The sequence below is a fragment of the Melospiza melodia genome, chromosome 18 (assembly GCF_035770615.1).
Source record: "Melospiza melodia melodia isolate bMelMel2 chromosome 18, bMelMel2.pri, whole genome shotgun sequence".
Taxonomy (NCBI): domain Eukaryota; kingdom Metazoa; phylum Chordata; class Aves; order Passeriformes; family Passerellidae; genus Melospiza; species Melospiza melodia.
This window is the reverse complement of record NC_086211.1, coordinates 9027781-9048840: the sequence shown is the minus strand read 5'-3', so window position 1 is coordinate 9048840 and position 21060 is coordinate 9027781. Positions and strand designations below refer to the sequence as shown.

Below are 21060 nucleotides of genomic sequence, written 5' to 3'. Positions count from 1 at the left end.
GTCTGTCCTCGGGAGGGGGGGCGCGAGTGCGCGCGCGTGGTATGACGGGTACTGTAGTTCTTGCGCCGAGCCTCGGACGTGCGGCAGGAGGAGGGCCGGGGGAGATAAAAACTACTACGATGGCGGTAGCAGAGGCTGCCGGGAGGGGGTACGGCGGCCCGAGAGGCCACACTGCGCTCGCGTCGGGGCGGCGGAGCACACGCGGAATCGGCGGAGCGAGTGCTGAGTCGGTGCCGCCGCCGGCTCCCCCCTCACCCGGGAGACGCTTCGGGGCCGCGGAGCCTTGTGGGGCCGCCACAAAATGGAGGCGAACGGGAGCGGCAGCGGGAGCAGCAGCGACTCGGCTCCCGACTGCTGGGACCAGGCGGACATCGAGCCGGGCAGCGGCGCCGGCCCGGGCTGCGCCCCGCCGGCCGCGGAGGCCGAGGCGCAGCAGGAGCTGCTCGGGGCGGCCTTCAGCCGGCAGCTGAACGTCAACGCCAAGCCCTTCGTGCCCAACGTCCACGCCGCCGAGTTCGTGCCGTCCTTCCTGCGGAGCGGCCCGGCGCCCGGCCTGCCGCCGCCCTCGCCCCCGCCCGGCCTCCCGCCGCCGCCGCCGCTCGGTAACCGCGGGGCCGGCACCGCGGAGGGCGAGGGAGGCAGGGAGGGATGGGGGCCATGTTGGGAGGGCGCGGGGCCAGCGGGGCGGGGGTGCCGGGCCCGCGGCGGCCGGGAAAGAGCCACGCGGGGCGGGCGAGGAGCCGGGCCGGGCCGGGGGCGGTGCGGGTCTGGCCGCGGGAGGGTCCCCGGGCGGGAGGGGCACGGCCGGGGCAGGGGCTGGGCAGGGGGCGGCGGCGGCACCGCGGGGGATTCGCTGCCGGAGCCGAGGCAGCCCCGGGGTCGGGGGGCCCCGGCGGGAGAGGCCGCGGGCGCGGGGCTCTGCCCGGGGAGCAGCGGGAACCGGGGGGCTCTGGCTCCCTGCGGGTCCCGGGTGCGTTTCGCGGGGACCTTTGCTCGCAAAGGGCGGCCCGTGATGGGAAAAAACTACATAGCTCTGCTCTTCCTATTATACATAAAATCAACATAATATATGTAATATATATAATATATAACATGTTACACTCTAGGAGTTGTCGAAGATTTTGGAGGTAATAAATTTAGTGTTGTTGGGGAGAAAAGCACTGCTTCAGCCACCAGTGCCTCAGATGTATCTTAAATGTCTTTTTGAAGATTATATCAAGTAATTTATTTTTTTCTTAACATAATGCCGATAAAGGATTAGTAGGGAAGGGAGTTTTGTCCAGCTGGCCTCAGCTAATGGAATAACCTGAAATTTACCCTGCTTTTAATTTCAAAGGATCTTTGTGTGCCCAACCAATATTTATACTAGATTTACTTTGCATATGGGAAATTAAAGGAGACCTACTTTTTCATTTTCAGCTCCAAACTGAAGGTTCTTCCAAACATCAGACATGCTGCTTAACTTGGTGGTAGTATTTTAATGTCACTCCTGCAGCTAAGGAGTTTGAGATTTTCCTAATTTTCCTATAATTTTCTGTATCCCTATTGGTATAATATGAAACAAGCTAGTGTTTCAGGTATTTATCTAGTAATTTTATTTCACTATAAACACTACTTGTTACATTATGTTGGCCTTATTTCCTATTGTTTGTGGCTTATTATTTATTGTGTTTTTCCTTAATATATTAATTGGTCTTGATCTCCCTAGTATCTAAAGTTAATAGTTGTTAACAACTAAAATCTGTAACTTTTATATAAGACATTTTAATATTTTTGTAACAGAATATTAACCTGTCCCTTATGTTAGATTATATGTTCTCTACAGCTGTTCAGCACTCCTGATTTTTAGCAGAAGTTATAGCTCATTTACTGTGCAGGCAAGTAGTGTCTAAGTGCATTAAAATAAACTTCAGAGAAGCCATGGGCAGACTCTTGAATTCCATTCAGAATAAAGGTACATGTTAAAGTTCACAGATGTAGACTGGGTAGCTTGGGGCTGTGATGAACACATGGTCTTCAAAATCCATTCCTGTATTTTTCAGATATTGCAATCTGAATCAAAAGTTTGGGGTTTTTAGCTATGTAATCAATACTGAAAGATTTTTTTAGTGTTTTGAATATTCTTAGAATTATTTTGATTTTTTTTTCCTGGCTGCTTCTTTAATGTTTCATCTAAGGTGTTCTATAAGTATTTTTGTTTGTAGGAATTCAAACTACATCTCCTCACCTACTCATTTTTTCTTCACTTTCCTTTTTTCCACTCTTGCTACTTCTACAACCTGTCATGAGCTTCTTCTTTCCAGAAATCAGGGATAGCTTGAAAACTGTCTGATGATCTGGAATGATCAGAATAGCTTTGCTTTGTGTCTTCATTGCTGAGTACATTTCCCACATGGTGCTAGAATCTACCTGGCTTGAATTTACCTTGATTGCTATATCTTCTTTAAGGTTTAGGATTTTCAGTTTTTCTAAGTAGCTTCAATATCCCTAAGATTAGGCAGAAAAAAACTTTAGGTTAAAAAATTCTATTTCTTTCCTAACTGGAATACTGTACTTGCCAGGTGCTGCTCCAGGTCTGCTTGCTTGGTTGCAGAAGATAATTGACATCTTCTCCTTGCAGATGTTTGTATAAGGTGACAACTACTTTCCTGGCTGGAAGAACTAGGTGGAGCTTGCTCTGGAAATAAGTCAGAACAACATGTCATTAGACAGTGGTGCTGAATAAGTTACTTTTCAGCAGCCCAGTTGGCTTTTGTTCCCATAGGGAATTAGGTGCTCTGTGACACTCATTCTTCATTACAGAGTTTGTAGTGGGAAGAACCTAAATTAGTCTTGATACATCTAAACCTTAAGAAATCTAAAAAGTTGGGTGTCACTTGAGGAATTTCAGTGGCCTGAAGTGAAGTTCTAGTAGTGCTTTTCTTCTTGGAACTTTCTCTTGGTGAGGTTTTGCTCAAGTCATCATTCCTTAGTAATTCAAAGGCCATTATAGATCAGGATAAATGTAAAGTAGCAGCATGGCATATAAAAATTCCACAGGACTGATTCCATTGTGTGGCACGGTGTAATAGTGTTTCCTTTCATGCACACTAACTTAATGTTTCTAGTAATTTGAATAAGATTCCTGTCATTTATGTTTAGAGCACAGAAGGAGCACTCTCAGAAGCCATTTATGGAATAAGATGTTAACTTTCTAAAACTGGGAAACTCCTGAGACCTGCATTCCTGATAGCTTACTTTCAAACTGGTTTACACATGCTTTCTTTTGATTGGAAATTGTGTATTAGGAAGAAAGCTGACTGATGTGTACCACTAATATAACTTATGCTCAGAGATAATTTAATTCCAAAATAATTCTGAAACTATCATTTGATTATATGGGAAAAGCATATTATTTATAATTTTGAATCGGATGAATATACTAAAACCAGTATGTTCTAAATGTTGTAGCTATGAGGACTTGCATTTATCAAATTGTGTCCAAGTCAAACTCATTTGTGTCAAATCTCTCTTTGTTGAATTCTGTTGGAAATGTGAAATGAAGACTTTATGGCTGTCACAGACAGAAAACCAGGGCTGCAGCACAGTTCTGTGCCAGGTGGACTGGGAGGGTGTCACAGACATGTTGTACTTCTGGGGGACTCTGGCAGTTGCTGGACCAGCAGACTCAACTCAGTTAAGGCCATGTGTGATAATGAAATGACTGTGGATTGTGTTAGGGCCTCTAAACCTTCATAGTCACATTTGTGCCTTGCAACCTCACTGTTCTTCAGCTTCTATGACTTCTTTTTGTACTATGTTTCATTAATTTTGTAGATATATGTAGCAGAAAATTATATTCTTCTTTGTTTCTGTATCAAAGCATGGTTCAGAGAGAATAGTTACCACCAACTTCCAATTAATAAGATTTCTATTTTTCTTTTTAATTGGGTATGAGAGAATCAAAATATTTTTGAAAATGCAGCATCAATCTGCATTTTTGTGGTTCAATTTTTGTCATAGTTCTTGAATACTCACAGGATTCTTGGTAACATTTATCACAGCTTCCTTGTATGGTCTTTATTATATTTTGTCTTAGTTCTTCTTTTCAGAAGTAATTTTTAAGTATTCACTGTTGACTCTGCTTGGAGCAGGAGACTAAACTAGCTAACTCCTGGGATCCCTTCCAACCTGAATTGTTCACTGATTTGAAGTATGCAGTGGTAGTAGCAAGAGAAAAAGCATCATTAGTATAAAGTAATAAGAATAAAAAGTGTGACATGCAGCAGTGGGTGTAAGGAAAGCATTTGTCCTTTTGGTGGTATTAGGGCTACTGTTTAGTTTGGTAGTTCTCTTGATCACTTCAAATTAATGTCTAAACATCTTTGCTAATGACTACAGTTGAAACAACTTGCCCCTACAATCCTGAGCCAAGCAAACATCTGGCTTAAGATTCAGTGCCCCTGTTTGCTTCTCTCCCTAAATATCCTCACTTGCCTGCAGTAGTCACTCCTGAAGCAGTTCAATTCAAGCAGCTGGACATCCTCAGCCTTCAAGTGCTGTAAATAAATGGATATAACATTTTTCTTCCTGCTTTTCCCTGCCCTCATTTTTTCTGATCTTGTAGCAGCTGGGACGTCCATATGTCAGTCAGACACAAGAGGTGGAGTTTCAGTATCATCTAATTCAGTTCTGAAACCTGTAGTTTCCAGAGCAGGATGAGTTATCTGTACCACTGTGCTCTCTAAAGTCTGATATCTCATTTTACACTGGGAGACTCTTCAATGTCTCAGTCCTCAAGAACTTCACTTTGCATATGAACTTGCTGAGAAAGGCTTGTCTAAGACAGCAGCCCACAGTTCAAGAAGCTGTTGGGTTTAAGGGTTATGTGGTTTTCCATGTCAGCCTTGGAACAGCCCTGTGCTGATGATTTCCTCACCGTGCTGGTAATGTTACTGTTAATGCTTCAGAACTGCAAACTTGAACTGCTCCCATGGCAGCAAATCAGGGTTGTATTGTCAGTGCCAGCATATGGGATAAATTCTTATCTGAAAATCTTGATTTGAGTTGGCACTTGTCTATCTAGAGCAGTCTTCTGTATCAGCTTCTCTAGACAGGTGAGCTGTGCAGCCACTTGTGAAACTGAGTGCAGAGACAGGCTGGATGTCTTGGCACTGCTGGGTGGTCAGGTAGAACATACCTGTGTGGGGCACTCAGGGTGCCAATGTGTTACACAGATGTCCTTTGTCTACATCTAAAGTGCCCCCAGGAAGGTGGCCAGGATTGTGTTGCTCCTGTTAGAATAATTCATCACCCTCGTGGCCTTGCATGACTCCAGTAAATGGCACACAAAGCCCTGGGAGGCAGCTGTGCCCTGCATGGACTGTCCTGGGGGCTGAGGCAGCCTGCTGGCCGTGTGTGTGTGTGGCACTCTGCTCTGGGCTACTGCTGAATGTGTTTGAAAGCGTGGTGTTATCTTAAAACTTGCTTGCTCTATCAAAATGAACACAGAAATAATTTGGGGTAATTCTTGGATTCTATTTATAATCTGGTTTTACAGTTCTACTTAAGGAATTTTGGCATTTTTCTCCTGTTTTGTGATGAGAGATATGCAAGGAAAAGAAGCAGCTGATTGTATGAAGCCAGGATAGAAAGATGATTTTATTTTGTGGTTTTATTATGAAGGAATAAAGCAGTTGTAATTTAATCCATTAAATTAATGACTATGTTTTGAAGAGGTCTATGGGAAAATGACAGTGATTGTATTTCATTACAAAAGTTAGTTTGGGACAGAAGATACAATACTAAAAATGAGTCATGCTAAAGATACTGGGTATGAGAGATTTTTGTCAGAGTGGAAGTACTGAGCTTGGTTTCTTGATTATCTGTCTTAAAAATCAAGTTATCAACTGAGCACAAATACTTGGCCTTAAGCAGAAGAGGACTTCAGTACATTCCCTGAAAATCCCCATAAGCTTTCTTAAATTTAGTTGTTAAGGAGCATGTCAGGTTTAGATAAGATAAGCTTAAGGTGTGTCCTCAGTGGGGAAGGAAGAAGGTGGGTCTTTTACTAAGCTAGCACCTAATTAAAGCCTGTGAATACGAAACAAGTGCTAATTTTTTTTGTGAATTTTACAGAGTCAAGTTAAACTATTAAAGCTGCTTTTGCATTGTTGCATTTTAAAAACTGGTGTGTCCACTGGTGAAGCTGGGGCTATAAAGCAGAGCAAAGAAAAGAACATAATTTTGGGTTTAACTTTCAAAACAACTGCCTTACAGTGAACTCCTGAAAACCTGTTCTTTCTGCACAATTTTAAGTATTGAATATAAAGCATTTTGTTTAGCTTTATTTGTACTTGACATAATTTTTGTGTGTTTTTGTTATCTAAGAATCTCTTGGGGCTTTTTTTATTGTACTTTTCGTGCTGTGTGTTTGATGCAGACTGTTATTTTTTTACTCTGCTGTAATTCCCTTTATGCTTTCATTTTAAAAAAGGGGGGCAAACATCTGTTATGTAATGCATGAAAACTGGTGAGACTGTGTGAGTATTGTGTAAAGATGTTCTGAACTCAGGTATTGGAATTACACATGTAAAAGGTGATGGGAATCCTAAGGTGGGTGTCAAGTGTTTCTTCACTCTTCAGGAATTCCTGTGAAGAGACTTGATGCCTGTATTAGAGAAGCAGTAGCAAATTCACTGTACAGGCATCTAAGTTTTGTAGAGAAGATATTTCAGGCTGAATTTGTCTTTTTTATTTTTTTACTTTTATTTTTTTTAATCTCTCTGCTGTGTGGTGCAGTTTCTCTAACTCTGTACCCTACCCCAGCTGTCAGGTTCCAGTCCTGTCTGGGTTCTTATCACTCCAGCAGCAGAGCAGGCTGGATCTGAGTGCTGCTGTGTATTGCACCAAATTTATGCCTCTCATTAATTCTGTGAATGCATTTGCATTGTGGTTCAGGTAACTGATGTTCAGGAATTATCAGTTAACCACTGGTCAGTTTTTACTTGTGTGGAGACCTTTATCAGCTTTTTCTGGGCATCTGGTAAACACTGAGTTTTGTGTAAAGATGGAGGTTGTCACTATGGCTTGGCAATTGAGTTTGACTTTAATAGCCACTATTCTAATATTGATTCCTATCAGCTGTACCTGTTCTAGGTATGAAAAACTTGCTACATTCTAATATAAATTTAAAGAGCAATTTTCTATTGTTTATCTACAAGCATTCTAATATGTTAGTGCTGCAAAGTTCCTAGCTTATAGTCTTGTAAAACAATATTTTCAGAGGTTGGATGATAACTTCAAATTTGTTGTCCTTGTGCAGCTTTGGTTATTGTACAACAGAAATGCAAACAAGTACAAAACTTGGTGTGATATGCTACAAACTTATCAGTAGTAGAATGCTGTGTGAATGAAGTAGGCAGAGTGGATTCTTTAGGACATGAGATGTATTTTAAAGACATCAGTCACTGTGTTTTACAAGTTGTGCAATTTTGGACTCTATATTGGTAGTGTACATACTCTTCCAGTGAATTTTACATTTAAAAAATCCCCACAATTACCTTTTCTAGACAAGACTCTGAATTACATAACGTCATTGTCTGATGGCACCAGTAGATAAAGGCAGCATCTGTATCCATTTTTGCCCTTGGCATTGACAACAGAGATATTCCAAAAACTGTCCTAAGGCTCTGATGTTGAGCAGGACTAAAGCCACTCAGTCCCTGTAATACCATGGATAAGGTTGCAACAGCAGTTCTTGACTTAGGGCTTGAAGGAGAGATGGAGATGGTTAGGTATAAAATCCTACAGCTGCTTGTCATGCATAAACCCAGTAATTTGAGGCATTTAAAAATTGGCATTACTTAAGGCATGACCTGACTTTAAAAGCAGATTTGCTACAAAGTACATTTTGAGTCCCTCTCATATGAAAGATTCCTGTCTGGATGATCTTCACAGATGAGAAGAGGTGACAGACCCTGTGCTCTAGGGAAGCAGTAGGATTGCATCCTTCTTTTCAGATGATGGTCTTAAGGCACATTTCAGGCAATCTGTTCACTTCCACACAGAGGATGGTAAATCTGAGCCTTTGTCTGAAATAACCTGACATAACCTGAAATTGTTTATCAGAAGTAAACCTTTACTGTGGAGAGTGGGGGGTTTTGTCACTTAGAGCATGTTAGTTTTGAAATTAAGTTTCTTTATTTACTTGGTTTCTTAACAATAATTTTTTTAGTGAGTGGTTTATGTTTCTTTCTGCTTTGAAGAAACAGTATACAATGATACAATTCAGTGTCCTCTTCCAAAGCATGTCTGCCACTTGTGTGCCAAGGTGACCAGAGTTTAATAAAAGGCTGTGGTTATTGCTGACTGTCTGTTCCCCCCTGGTTGTGTGGCACTGCTACTCTTTAGCATCCATGCCCAAACTGTCTGACTGACTCTTGTGTGGTAGGCCTGTACAAAATCTACAGAGGAAACTTTTATTCTACTTCTTCTCTGTTAGTTGTGAAGAAGTGTTTTCCCTGTCTGCATACCTGCTGTATTGCAGACCAGAAAGTAAAAACGGAGTTTCTATGAATGGTTTTGACTGACAGTATATTTCTCAGAAATTAACTAGCTCTCCAACCACTCACAGAACGTCTGTTCCAAGGCAAGTGCATTAATATTGCCACTTGATACATTTTTCATTACAGACAAACTTCTGGAGTGAAATCAAAAGCTTGTTGAAATGATCTTGTAATTAAAATATTTATGCATCCCAACAACAGTATGTGTGAAATAGCCAACAATCTTCTGATGTGCTACAAAATGGAGGCTCTAGGTTCATACCTAGATTTTGTGCCACCTGCTTACTGCACTCAGAAATGGGCTGCTGGGAGTCTTTTCCAGCTGCCAGATGGGAGTGATAGACCATTTCTTTAAAAGGATCTAGGGGTATTCTATTCTTCTGCTTTTACTGACTCTATGAATTCATTCTTTTCAAGCCTGGTTGGTTTGTTTTGGGGACTGTAGCTCATGTGTGATCTGTGGCAGGAGTGCAGGCAGTGCTTTCCTTTGGGCACTGCTGTTCATGTGTGATCCAGGGCAGGAGTGCAGGCAGTGCTTTCCTTTGGGCACTGCTGCTCATGTGTGATCTGAGGCAGGAGTGCAGGCAGTGCTTTCCTTTGGGCACTGCTGTTCATGTGTGATCAAGGGCAGGAGTGCAGGCAGTGCTTTCCTTTGGGCACTGCTGCTCATGTGTGATCAAGGGCAGGAGTGCAGGCAGTGCTTTCCTTTGGGCACTGCTGCTCATGTGTGATCTGAGGCAGGAGTGCAGGCAGTGCTTTCCTTTGGGCACTGCTGCTCATGTGTGATCTGAGGCAGGAGTGCAGGCAGTGCTTTCCTTTGGGCATTCTGTGCCCCCTCCCTGCCTTGCTGCTGGCCACTGGCTGTTGTGCTGTGACCCACATTCACCCTGCCTGCAAAGCCCTGTCCTCTGGCCCCCTGCCAGCTCTCCGGGCGCTGCTCCACTTTAGAGGAGTCTGCAGCAAATACGCAAACAGTGCGAAAGCAAAGAGGCTTAGGAGCAGCTCCTTCTCTGGGTGCCTTTGTTCTTTTCAGGGGATTTGTTTCATCTTTAGGTCCCATCATGCGTATAGAGCAAGTGATGCTCTAAGATCCGGGTTCAGATTTCAGTTGAAGGAGAGCTGGAGTACAGCTAAACAGAGGGTATGAATTTTGTATGTGGTTGAAAAAAAAGATAACTTGTTTCAAAGCGTGATGAAGTTGAACTTTTACCAAGAGAAAACTAAATAGGTTAAGGTTTTATGTATAGTTATAGAAGGCCCCTTGATCACGTGAAATAACGTCCCAAAACATTGAGTGCTGTGTTAATTGCAATGTATCACTCCTAGTGGATTTATAAATTGTTACACCTCAGCATAAAATGTAGTGGCATGGTTTAGTGCATGAGAGGGTTGAGTAATTTGTCAGACAAACCATCCTTGTGGCTTTGATAGAGGCACATGACCAGTAGGATTGCCTTCCACGTAATGGAACTGTGCTCTGGTGTTTAAGAGGACTGGCAAACTTACCAGACATCTGAATGAATTTGTCATCTCCTGACCTTAAAAACTACAGAAGACGTTAAGAATGTTTTTAATAGCTTGTTTCTATTTTCTACTCAACATTTAATGGAAATGAGGCACAAGAATAGTGTAGACATGGCTGTAAGACCCTTTCCCTGCAGTTGTGACACCACATTGTGTCTTTGGATACAATGAAACTGCTCTGCTATTTTTGAACACCAGTTAGACACTAACACTTACCAACAGCCAGCATGCTCAAAAAGGATGGGCAAGAAAAATACTGTGTATAGAAAATTGCTTGCTTTAAGTGTATCTTTCCATTCATGGGGAGAAATGACTTGTTTTTAGAAGTGGTATATTATTTTCACCATGTCTAGGCAGTGTTCTTTAGCAGTATTTGTGCTTGGAGGCTGTGTTTAGTACCACTTGGCAGGGAGGGGAGTCATTATTCTTTCCACACAATTCTTGCAATAAAGTTGGGAGATGGTCTTTTATGGCAAAGTTTAGAAATTGGTCACATCATTGTACTTTAAAAGATAAACTTTTTTTCTCTGCAGGTGCACCTGTAGAGCCTTCTCCAGAGGAGCAGACAGCCTCTTGTGAAGGTAGTTGTTTTTGTGATCTTCATTACATGATTTTTAAAAAATTATTGCAAATAATCTCTTTTAAATCTCTGTGAACCTTTTCCAGTCTTCATTATCCTCATACTATTGTAAGGCAATGTGATTATCTGTATTTATTTACAGTTTCATAGGCAGTTGGGAAAGGCTCATAAAGTGGCTTATAGAAGATCATAAAGCTAGTATGAAGCAAAATTTTTGAAATGAACCTGTATATTAAAAAGCTTTGGCCAAAATATCTGAGCTATCCTTTTATTCATTTAGTCACTCATTTTTCTTTGTTCTTGATTACTGTCATGCTAACTATGTGTCTAATGATTCATTTCCACCTCCTTTTTTTTTTCTTCTAGGTTCAAATGCTGCTGTTAACATGGAAATTTCAGAGTCTGTTGGTAAGATGAGAATTGTTCCTTTTTACTGTGATAATACTATAATGTACTACTGCAGTGCTTTTGCTGAATCACTGCAAACAAAATAGTGGAGCCTTTACACTTACAACAAAGTACACTATTTGTACTTTATACTTGGATGACTATTTGTATCTTTATACTTGGGTGAGGAAAGAGGTGATTGAACACTACTGTGCATTGAGAGCTGCAACTGGATTGCTTGGACACTGTAAAATGATGAGTGCTTTATTAAAAAATAATTTCATATTACCAAATAGCTCCATTAACATGTGTGGAATGGTGATTAGCAAAAAAACTTTAAAGTGGTCAGCAATGTGAACAATCAGAACATAGAAATTGTACGTTTCTTATTGTTTTTATAAGGCTGATGAGTGAAGTTAAACTATAATCCCTGTCCTTTGCTTTCTAAACATATGGTAGTGTGTGTCTGTGGATTCAGACTACTGTGCTGGTCTGAGTAGATCTTCAGATTTGCTTTTTCTTTGTAAAATTGTTGCCTTGTTAAAACAGAAGTTTCTATATCCTAGATTTCTTATGTCAGCACACAAGCTGGCTTGGAAGCTCCTGGTACTAATCATTTCAGAAGCAAGCAGCAGTTCTCCCTTTTCCTGTAGGAAAATGTTAACAGACCTGGTAGCTTTGTGATTGTGCCTTTGGGGCAGGGGCTTTTCCCCTTTTAATTCTTTTTAATTTCTTTATCTATTTGAATATATCTAATTGGTTCATTTTTAGTGGAAAATGGAGAGACAGAAATGTCCCCAGAAGAGTCATGGGACCACAAAGAAGAGCCCAGTGAAGCAGAGCTTGGAGGTGGCCCTGCAGGGGATGCGGGGCCTTCTGAAGAGAGCGCTCAGGAAATGATGGAGGAGGAGGAGGAGATACCAAAACCGAAATCTGTGGTAGCACCTCCAGGTGCTCCTAAAAAAGAGCACGTCAATGTAGTATTCATTGGACACGTAGGTGAGTTCTAAGGGAAGGTGAAGTACTTGGATCTGTCTGTTGTGTACTGTCTAGAACTCAGAGGATTAGAAATTAATGCTGTTCTTTGTATTCACCATGTCTGGAGGCTCACAGGAGCATTCGTTCTAATGAAGCTGCTCTGGAAAAGGAAAAATTTAAAGGTCTTTCAGGGGTAGAGGGCCAAAGGTAGAGTGTGTTCTCTTGGACACAACAGTGCCTGTGTTCATGAGTTCTCAAGTAACTGCTCCTGTTGAGTGCTCAAGTGATATATCTGTATTTATGATCTGAAGAACAAAATCAGAATATGGTGCTTCTTTTCTGCTTATTTTAGGGTTCTTGCTATTAGATTCAAAAATTATTATTCTGAATACTAAAATTAGTAGAGTTACAGCAATACATTAATATAATTCATGGTTAAAAGAAGCATTTATAGCAAAATATTTTCATTTAAAAGTTTCAACAAGCTTCATAAAAACTTGGGTGGTGTCAGAAGTAGAGCAGAATTGTTGAATCACAAGTTATACAGTAAATTCCATCTTTTCATTTCTGTAGTTATTTGCCACCTTAAAGGTGCTGTAACTTGGGTCCTTGGGTAAATTCAGAATAGAGTCACATGAAGTAAAGGGGCTGTGGGCAGAGGTACAGCCCAATATTGAAGAGCAGCCCACACAAGTTAGGGACAAGGGATAAAGGAAGCAGGGAAAGGGATTTTGCAAGAGCTTCCCACTCTTGACCCTGGCTTTAGCTGGATCACTGCTTGCTGAGGGGGTTTTGTTATGGATAATGCTGAATTTATATATATGAAAACAGCATGTTCAAAATTTGGTGTAATTTAATTGATGACAAATTATAATAGGAACAAGGGAAAGTGCAAGATGCTTCCAAAAACTGAGACTGTGGTTCAAAAAATAAATCCTTTGGAAACAAACTAGATTACTTAGTTCATAATGGTCTGCTGTTTCTAGAATTTTACATTGTTGATGACTTGAATTAATTTTATTTTAGATGCTGGCAAGTCAACTATTGGAGGACAAATAATGTAAGGAAACTTTTTGGATTTCCCGTTCTTGTGAATTAAAAAACTTCAATTAGAATGAGTAATATTTTCTTTGTGGCTTTAATCAGCATATGTTAATACTTTTATAACAATGTTTCTGTCCCTGTCAATTGAGGTACTTACTGTCTTTGGAATTTCTTAATTCCAGCACATTAATGTTATTGCTATAGGATTTTCATTTAATAGAAGCAACTATGCAAAAAGAAACATTATCAAATTTTTAAAATTAATCACTTTCTTAGAGCATGGCTGTTTTTCTTTGTATTTTAAAATGAAATTTGAAACAGCTTTATACCATTGGTTAAACTTTGTCCTTTCTGTGAAGATTTTAAAAAAATTCATATCTTCATTTCCCAATCACAATAATCTGTGGGGATTGTATAAGTAACTATTTGGAAATACCTTTCTGCTTTGTGTAAAATTGCACTTTTATTTTCCCTCTCCTTAGGTATTTGACAGGAATGGTTGACAAAAGAACACTTGAAAAATATGAAAGAGAAGCTAAAGAAAAAAACAGAGAAACATGGTATGAGCTTTGTGAAGATAGTAGCACCCTTTGCCCTTTACTGCAATGAAACTGGTTTTAGTCTCTGTCCCAGCAGCCCTGGCTTCCTCCAGGCACGATGGCGCTCTTGTCCTGGGTGGATTTTTTGTGGCCTCATGTTTGGTTTGGGTTTTGTTGTTGTTTTTTTGGTTGGTTGGTTTTGTGAGGGCAGTGAGTATATACAGCACATGCAGCAGCCTCATTTCTGCTTCAAACAACTCCTGCAAAATTGATTTCCCTTTTGAAAGCTTTCTCCTTTTGGCTGGAGGATAAAAGGGGTTCAGAGGGCTCTGGAAAAGGAGCAGTTAAAGACTTCCCTAGGGTAGAGCATCCTCAGGGGATGGGCATGGACCTGAACTCACTGAATCTTGTGTGAAGGGCAATAGAAAGGGTGACATGGTTCTTTTCACCAAGCAACTGCTGTGCAAGCAGCATCCCCTCAGACACCCCCAGTCACTGCAAAACCAAAGCTAAGGATGGCTACAGGCTGCTGTTAATGGCAAAAAATATTCCTGTGCTAAACTAGTTCAGTTGAGTTATTACCACTTTTTATCATTAGTAGAGCATTTTTTTTCTTTATAGTCACCAGTTTTCACAAAACCTGAAGGATCTAAGTAGCTATTTTTTTTTTTAATTTCAGTTTACCTAACTGAAAGCTAACTTGTTGTTGGCCAGTGGAAAAAATTATTAGGAGGGGACAAGAGTCTGTATAATGAAAATCAATCAAAGATAGTGTGAATAAAGATGGTGTCTATTTCATAGCCAACTTCTGCTTAATATGTGCAAATAAATGAGAACTAGTAATCATAATTCTCAATAATGATGTGTGCAAGTCAGAACTAATGTTTTAGTTAATTATGCTGAGAAGGAAAAATTATTTTGTATTCGATCCTGAGGTTTTTCTGAGACTGAGGCAAAGTTTAAATTATGTGAGGTTAGATCACAGCTGAAGAACTTAGAAAATGAAACATGTTTATTAGAATTTTTAGAAATTAATCCTTATAGTTGTGTGAAGGAGAGCTGGCAATGGGCTCTGCAGCTCACTGTACACACAAATGAGTCAGTTCAGTATTTCCAAGACCAGTAGTGACTTTACATTTAGCAATGCTGAGGTGGTTAAAATAAGTAAGAGAAAATGTCCCTTATGACTAAGAAATTGTATATAAATGTAAAAATTGATACAACAACAGAGTGTTTGGGTTGGGATTTTTTAGGTACCTTTCATGGGCCTTAGACACAAACCAAGAAGAACGAGACAAAGGTAAAACAGTGGAAGTGGGTCGTGCCTATTTTGAAACGGAGAAGAAACACTTCACTATTTTAGATGCTCCTGGACACAAGAGCTTTGTTCCAAATATGATTGGTGGGGCTTCTCAAGCTGATCTTGCTGTGCTGGTAAGGAGAAATCAGATACTTTTACTTTGCATATGCTGTGGAATTCAGCTTCTGATTTTTATTTTTTGTTTACTTCTTTATTCTTTTGGTTACTTTCAGCAGGCAGAATTTTCAAATGTTACATTTACTGAGATGAGTGAGTTTTGGAGTAATTTAACTGCTTCTTAAAGCTGTCCACAGGTGTCATGTGAATTTTTTACATGTCAATGCAGAAACTAATGGGCAATACTGAGAACATACCAGTGCATTTTGGAAGCTTTTACAAGACCTGACTACCCAGAGTTTTTTGAATAAGTCAGTATTATTGATTGTTCTGTTAAGAGAATTGTAGAACCTTTATTAAAACATGTATCTTTAATTAGGTTATTTCTGCAAGAAAAGGAGAGTTTGAAACTGGATTTGAGAAAGGTGGACAAACAAGAGAACATGCCATGTTAGCAAAAACAGCAGGTGTAAAGCATTTAATAGTTCTTATTAATAAAATGGATGATCCAACTGTAAACTGGAGTAATGAAAGGTGAGTTTAATATTAAAAACTAATTTTCTCTGACAGATACTACAATAGAATCATTCCTAGATAAAGAAATATTTGTATCCCATTATTGCTGAAAGGATGGTTGACTGGTGGACTGAAGGCAGAGGTTATAAAACTGGCAGGAAAACCAGAAGCTCAGTGCCCAGGACAGTGCTCTCAATAAAGCTGGAAGTTCTACACTCAAACATTCACTATCAACTTGGATCCATGCAGACATACCTAACAAACCCTCATGCATTCTAGGATAGTTTAATTGTTGACTTGGAAACTTCATACTGAGTCTGGAAAAGGAAGTGATTGTTTGAGTTTGCCACAGTTGTGAGAGAAGCTGCTGTGTGTTCTACCTGTGAGTTTGCCAGAGTTGTCAGAGAAGCTGCTGTGTGTTCTGCCCAGAATTGTGGAAGTTTTAGTGGGAAGCCATGAGGGCCTGTTCAACCTTGGAATGTCAACCTGCTGCACTAAGAGACAGATGCACACCCCATTCTCTGTCTTGGTCCTGCCCCAGCCTTCTGACATTACTGAATTCACCCCAAACTGAGAGAAATAAATAGATTAAACCCAGTTGTCGGAGACTGAGGCAGTGCTGCAGTGCCAGCCTGGAGCCTGACCTCAGGAGGTGTCAATGGTCTGTCCTGCTGTGCTGGCTTGGATCTCTTGCTTTAAGCAGTTGCAGCTGGTGCTGCTGCTCCCCAGCCCTGTCACTGCAGGGCACTGATGATGCTTTATGGGGCAGAGCAGTGAGGGGGAATAGGGGAACACACAATACTGAGCTGTGCTGGAAGGCTGGGGAGAAGATGCAAATGGACCTCCAGATCTTAATTAGGCTTGCTTGCTGCTCACACAGTAACTTAAATGATGAAACTGAAATGTCTGCATGTTTTTTAAAGCACAGGATTATGTTATGCTGGAATAAGTGGAATTTACCTTGATCTGCTTGTCATTTTAATAGATATGAGGAATGTAAAGAGAAACTGGTGCCATTTTTGAAGAAAGTTGGCTTCAATCCCAAAAAGGACATTCATTTCATGCCCTGCTCAGGACTGACTGGAGCAAACCTTAAAGAACAGTCAGAATTCTGTCCTTGGTATATGTATGTATCTTAAATTGAGCAACTTGAATATTTGCTATATTTCAATAAAAGTAAATGCTTCAGTGAAGCTGGGAGGTAGCAGAGCGTGGTATGTTGTAGTTGTGTGCCAAAGTGCTTGAGGAAATACAGCCAGAGCAACAAGAACACAGCCATGCAACGTGCCAAGGAAAAGCATTTGCAAGCTGCAGAAGATTATCAGTAAAATATTAGCAGTGTTCTCTGGCTGTGTGAGTTCAGTGCCTCACAAGCACTGGAATTTGCCAGTGATGCTGCAGCTGACGTTGCTGGAATGAGTAATGGTTTGATGTGAGCAGTTTGCTTGAAGCTGTATTGTAATTAGGGACAAGCCATGCCTCTCAGTGGATGTCATGTTTTTCAATATTGTTCAGTGTACTTTAAAAAGAATTAATGGAAATCACATTTGGACCTAGCTTATGGCTGAAATATATTACACATCTGTTGTGAGTCTCAAAAGAATAATTAATCTGTGTGAAATATGCCTGTAGTGTAACTTAAAAACTTGCATTTCCTGAGTATTGATATGTTGGTTGAAGTAAAGTGGACACTACTGATGGGATGCTATAATAGATTCAGCTGTCTTAGAGGTTGTTTTTCTAAATGATAAGATGAATATGATTGTTTTTGTTGGACTGCATTTATCCATTGAGAACAATTTTTTTAAATGGAAGGGTGCTCATGGAATTGAAACAAATGCCTTCTGCTTTTTTAGTGGATTACCATTTATTCCATACCTGGATAATTTGCCAAACTTCAACCGTTCAGTTGATGGACCAATCAGGCTGCCAATTGTGGATAAATATAAGGTACAGATTAAAATAATAATACAGAAAGTATTAAGAGGCTGTTTTCAGAAAGCAGTAAATGGACTATTTACTGTACTTTTAGAGGGTATCTTTTTCTTTGTTAATGTTACATTTCCAACTGTAGAATAGAGGAGGAAAGGGAAGTAAATAATTTTGGCATTATATGAAACTCCTAAAATCTGTATTTCCAAAATACTAAGTCTAGCAGTGCTAGTTATTCACAGAGTTAAGTAATTTACTTCAAACCCAGAGGTAAATCATAAATAGTGGACTCTTTAGGAAAATGTTTTTAATTGCTATGTAATGATTTCTCTTTGTGAAGGACATGGGCACTGTGGTCCTTGGGAAGCTGGAGTCGGGCTCTATTTGCAAAGGACAACAGCTTGTGATGATGCCAAACAAGGTATGGTATGGTTTAGATACTTTAAAAATTTATTACCATAAAAAAAGAGCTTTGTTCTTAAAGATACTCATTACTTTAAATCAGAAAATGTTCTGTTGCTCTGTTGAGCACGGCTAAGCTCTCACATTTTCCATGGGTGATGTTTCTGGGGCCAGGGGCTGTTATGTAGCTCCTCAGCAGTCAGAACTTGGGTTCTCCTGCCTTAGTAAACTCAGATGCTGGACTACAAATTATCTCACTTCAACTGGATTTTATTTCATGTTTGTTGGCCACTGTTACCTGCTGTGGGTTAATATTGCTCAAGAGTTTCTTTCTTTCCCCCCTTTCCTTTATTTTTCTTTCTCCCAAAGGGAAACAGAACAAAAAAAACTTGAAAAATCTTCTTAAAAATTCAGTTATTACTAATTCATCATTCAAATATTTTAAATGTTCTGAAGCTTGACAGAACCAAATATAATTAACTTAAACTGTAATATAATTGTTTACTGAAATACTGTTATATTACAGTTATTTTCTATCTGACTAAAATATTCACAATGAAAAACTATGTTTTTGTTTTCTTTAAGCACAATGTGGAAGTTCTTGGAATTCTTTCTGATGATGTAGAAACTGACTCAGTAGCCCCAGGTGAAAATCTAAAGATCAGACTGAAGGGAATTGAAGAGGAAGAGATCCTTCCAGGATTTATTCTCTGTGATCTCAACAACCTTTGTCATTCTGGACGCACATTTGATGCCCAGGTAGAATAACAACTTTTAATTGCTGTATAGAGGGGTAAAAACCATGGAAATATTTTATGTTTTGCCAAATCTAAAACTTGAGTAGGCTGAAGTTTCAGTTCAGATTTCTTCTTCACTGCCATCTCTAAATGGGCAATAACATATATACTTAACATTGACATCATTAATTAGAGTTTTTAAAAGGTAAATTGTTTTGAATGTAACTTCTCAATGAAGTTTTAGATACTTATAATGGTGAAAGCAAGACCTTATGAGGGTAGTTCTTCAGTTTTCTACTTTCATACTATAAAGTTAAAAATTTTAACTCTGATAAAAATTTGTGTGTATATTGTTCAATAGACTTTTTAATGTACTTCTGCATTGATTATTCTCTGTTCTTTTATAATTGAAATCAGGAAAAATGCACTTTTTTATTTTTAATTGTTTTACAGATAGTGATAATTGAGCACAAATCCATTATCTGCCCAGGTTATAATGCAGTGCTGCACATCCACACTTGTATTGAAGAAGTTGAGATAACAGTAAGTGTCACTTTAAGTTGTGATGTGAATATAAACAATCCAGTTGTTGGGATGAAGAGTTCTGTCGTTCATAAATTTGTAGAGGAGCTAAAGCAACAAAGCTCCAGCCTTGAATGCAATTTTTGGTTGTGCCCTAACACAAAAATGGCTGTAACTGTTAGCATAAGCATTCTGCAAAGTGGTGTACGTTGTGACTGAATAAACCATGCAAACTTTTTCTTGTATTTGTTTGTAAGGATATTCTTTCTTAGACCAATTCTGTTTCTATAAAACAGAAAAATAACCCTTATTTTAGCACTTACAACTGTTATTTTTTTCTTACCCAGGCCTTAATCTGCTTGGTAGACAAAAAAACAGGAGAAAAAAGTAAGACACGGCCCCGTTTTGTGAAACAAGATCAAGTCTGCATTGCCCGTTTAAGGACAGCAGGAACGATCTGCCTTGAGACATTCAAAGATTTCCCTCAGATGGGTCGCTTCACCTTAAGGGATGAGGGTAAGGCTGCTTCAGCAGCAGGTACTGACTGCTGCAAAAGCTTACTTGGACTCAGAGCCACAGGCAGTGAGGTATTCAAATGCTCTTATCTAGTGGGAATCACTCTCTGGGTAACAATAGAAGAGTTAGTCTAGGCAAATTGTTGTCATTGTGCAGAGTCCTTGCTAGTAACAGAATTTTATTTGAGTAATGTACAGAAATATGCATTGTGAAACAAAAGACTGGATTTGAAAAATAACCAGCAGTGCTTTTTTAATGTGCCCTGGAATGTCCACCTACAATGTGAATACCATAGTTTCACTTTTTCAAGTTGAAAAATATCAGGGGAGTTGTATGTTAGGTTTTCACATGCACACCCTGGTAAAACTCATAGATTTGTGGGATGCGTTTAAAATAAAGTATTTGAAGAATAGTAAACAGATCTGGTAGTGATTCTGCCTTGCTTTCTCCTGAGATGAGTGTAGAAGCAGGCTCTCCACAATCCACATTGTGTTCTTTGCTGTCAGAATAGCAGGCTTACTATTTTACAATCTTTATCGTGCTTTTAAAATACATTGATGCTACAACATAATAATTTATTCTCTGTGATTTGTAATACTTAAGAGCCTGTATTTCGGGGCAGGTTTTCATGTTCTTGGAGATGTGTGCATTCCTTTCACAGTAAATATAACACTGCTGTTTGTCTCCTTGGTTTAGGTAAGACCATTGCAATTGGAAAAGTTCTGAAACTGGTTCCAGAGAAGGACTAAGCATTTTTCTCAAAGACCCCGCACAATACTGTGAGGAAAATCGACTCAGCAAAAGCCTACTTCACACCGCCGTCTTATTTTCTGCCCATTGATAAACTTCTCCCCATATTTTGCAAAGACAAATTTCACAGCAAAGGTCCACATTATGTCAGCTTTCTCATATTGAGAGCTCTGCTATGCCACTGTTGAATTTTCCCAAAAACAATTTTTTTTTTCTCCCAAATTCTGCTTCCTTGGAAAGATTCGGCAATAGCTTTGTAAGTGATGTGGACATAATTGCCTATAATTATGAAAATCTAAAGGATTTTTAATGTTTAATTTTCCCCAGCATCTCTATTAAGACCTCTTTTTTCCAGGCAGATCATTCAGAGTGTGCGAGTGTGTGTGCACATGTTACAAAGATGACTACCATGTTAATAAACTATTCAATTTGAAATCTTTTTCGGTATTGGAATTGCTTTTGAATAATGTTTTTTATCCGGATGTAACGCAGTTGCATTAGCTTTTTAACTTCCCAGTAACCCAGATATTTGGTTACTTGGACTTTTCTAAACTCCTCAGCCTCCCCACACACACAGTTTTAAATGAGGCAATTGGGCACTCAACCAAGTTTGTATCAAAATAATTAGGTTTGTCCCTTCCCTTTCTTGAATGCATTCTGAAAATTAAAA

At 39.7% G+C, this 21060-nt stretch overlaps 1 protein-coding gene across 1 annotated transcript; it reads left to right on the top strand.

The window, feature by feature from the left end:
- Window positions 1-565: 565 nt before the first annotated feature.
- Window positions 566-20825, top strand: GSPT1 (G1 to S phase transition 1). The gene is made up of 15 exons (XM_063171971.1): window positions 566-602; window positions 10604-10651; window positions 11017-11058; window positions 11809-12036; window positions 13042-13075; window positions 13542-13619; window positions 14852-15032; window positions 15395-15549; window positions 16517-16657; window positions 17388-17481; window positions 17804-17884; window positions 18451-18624; window positions 19056-19145; window positions 19472-19640; window positions 20337-20825. Exons 3-15 carry the CDS (start codon window positions 11037-11039, stop codon window positions 20387-20389), a joined length of 1500 nt encoding a protein of 499 aa, XP_063028041.1. The 5' UTR covers window positions 566-602; window positions 10604-10651; window positions 11017-11036; the 3' UTR covers window positions 20390-20825.
- The last annotated feature ends 235 nt before the right edge of the window (window positions 20826-21060 follow it).

Excerpts from the sequence above, each read along its gene's own strand:
- GSPT1 (XM_063171971.1), top strand. The coding sequence starts at position 11,037 with ATGGAAATTTCAGAGTCTGTTG. Across the intron at positions 12,037-13,041 it reads AGTATTCATTGGACACGTAG|ATGCTGGCAAGTCAACTATT; the intron begins GTGAGTTCTAAG and ends ATTTTATTTTAG. Across the intron at positions 19,146-19,471 it reads TTGAAGAAGTTGAGATAACA|GCCTTAATCTGCTTGGTAGA; the intron begins GTAAGTGTCACT and ends TTTCTTACCCAG.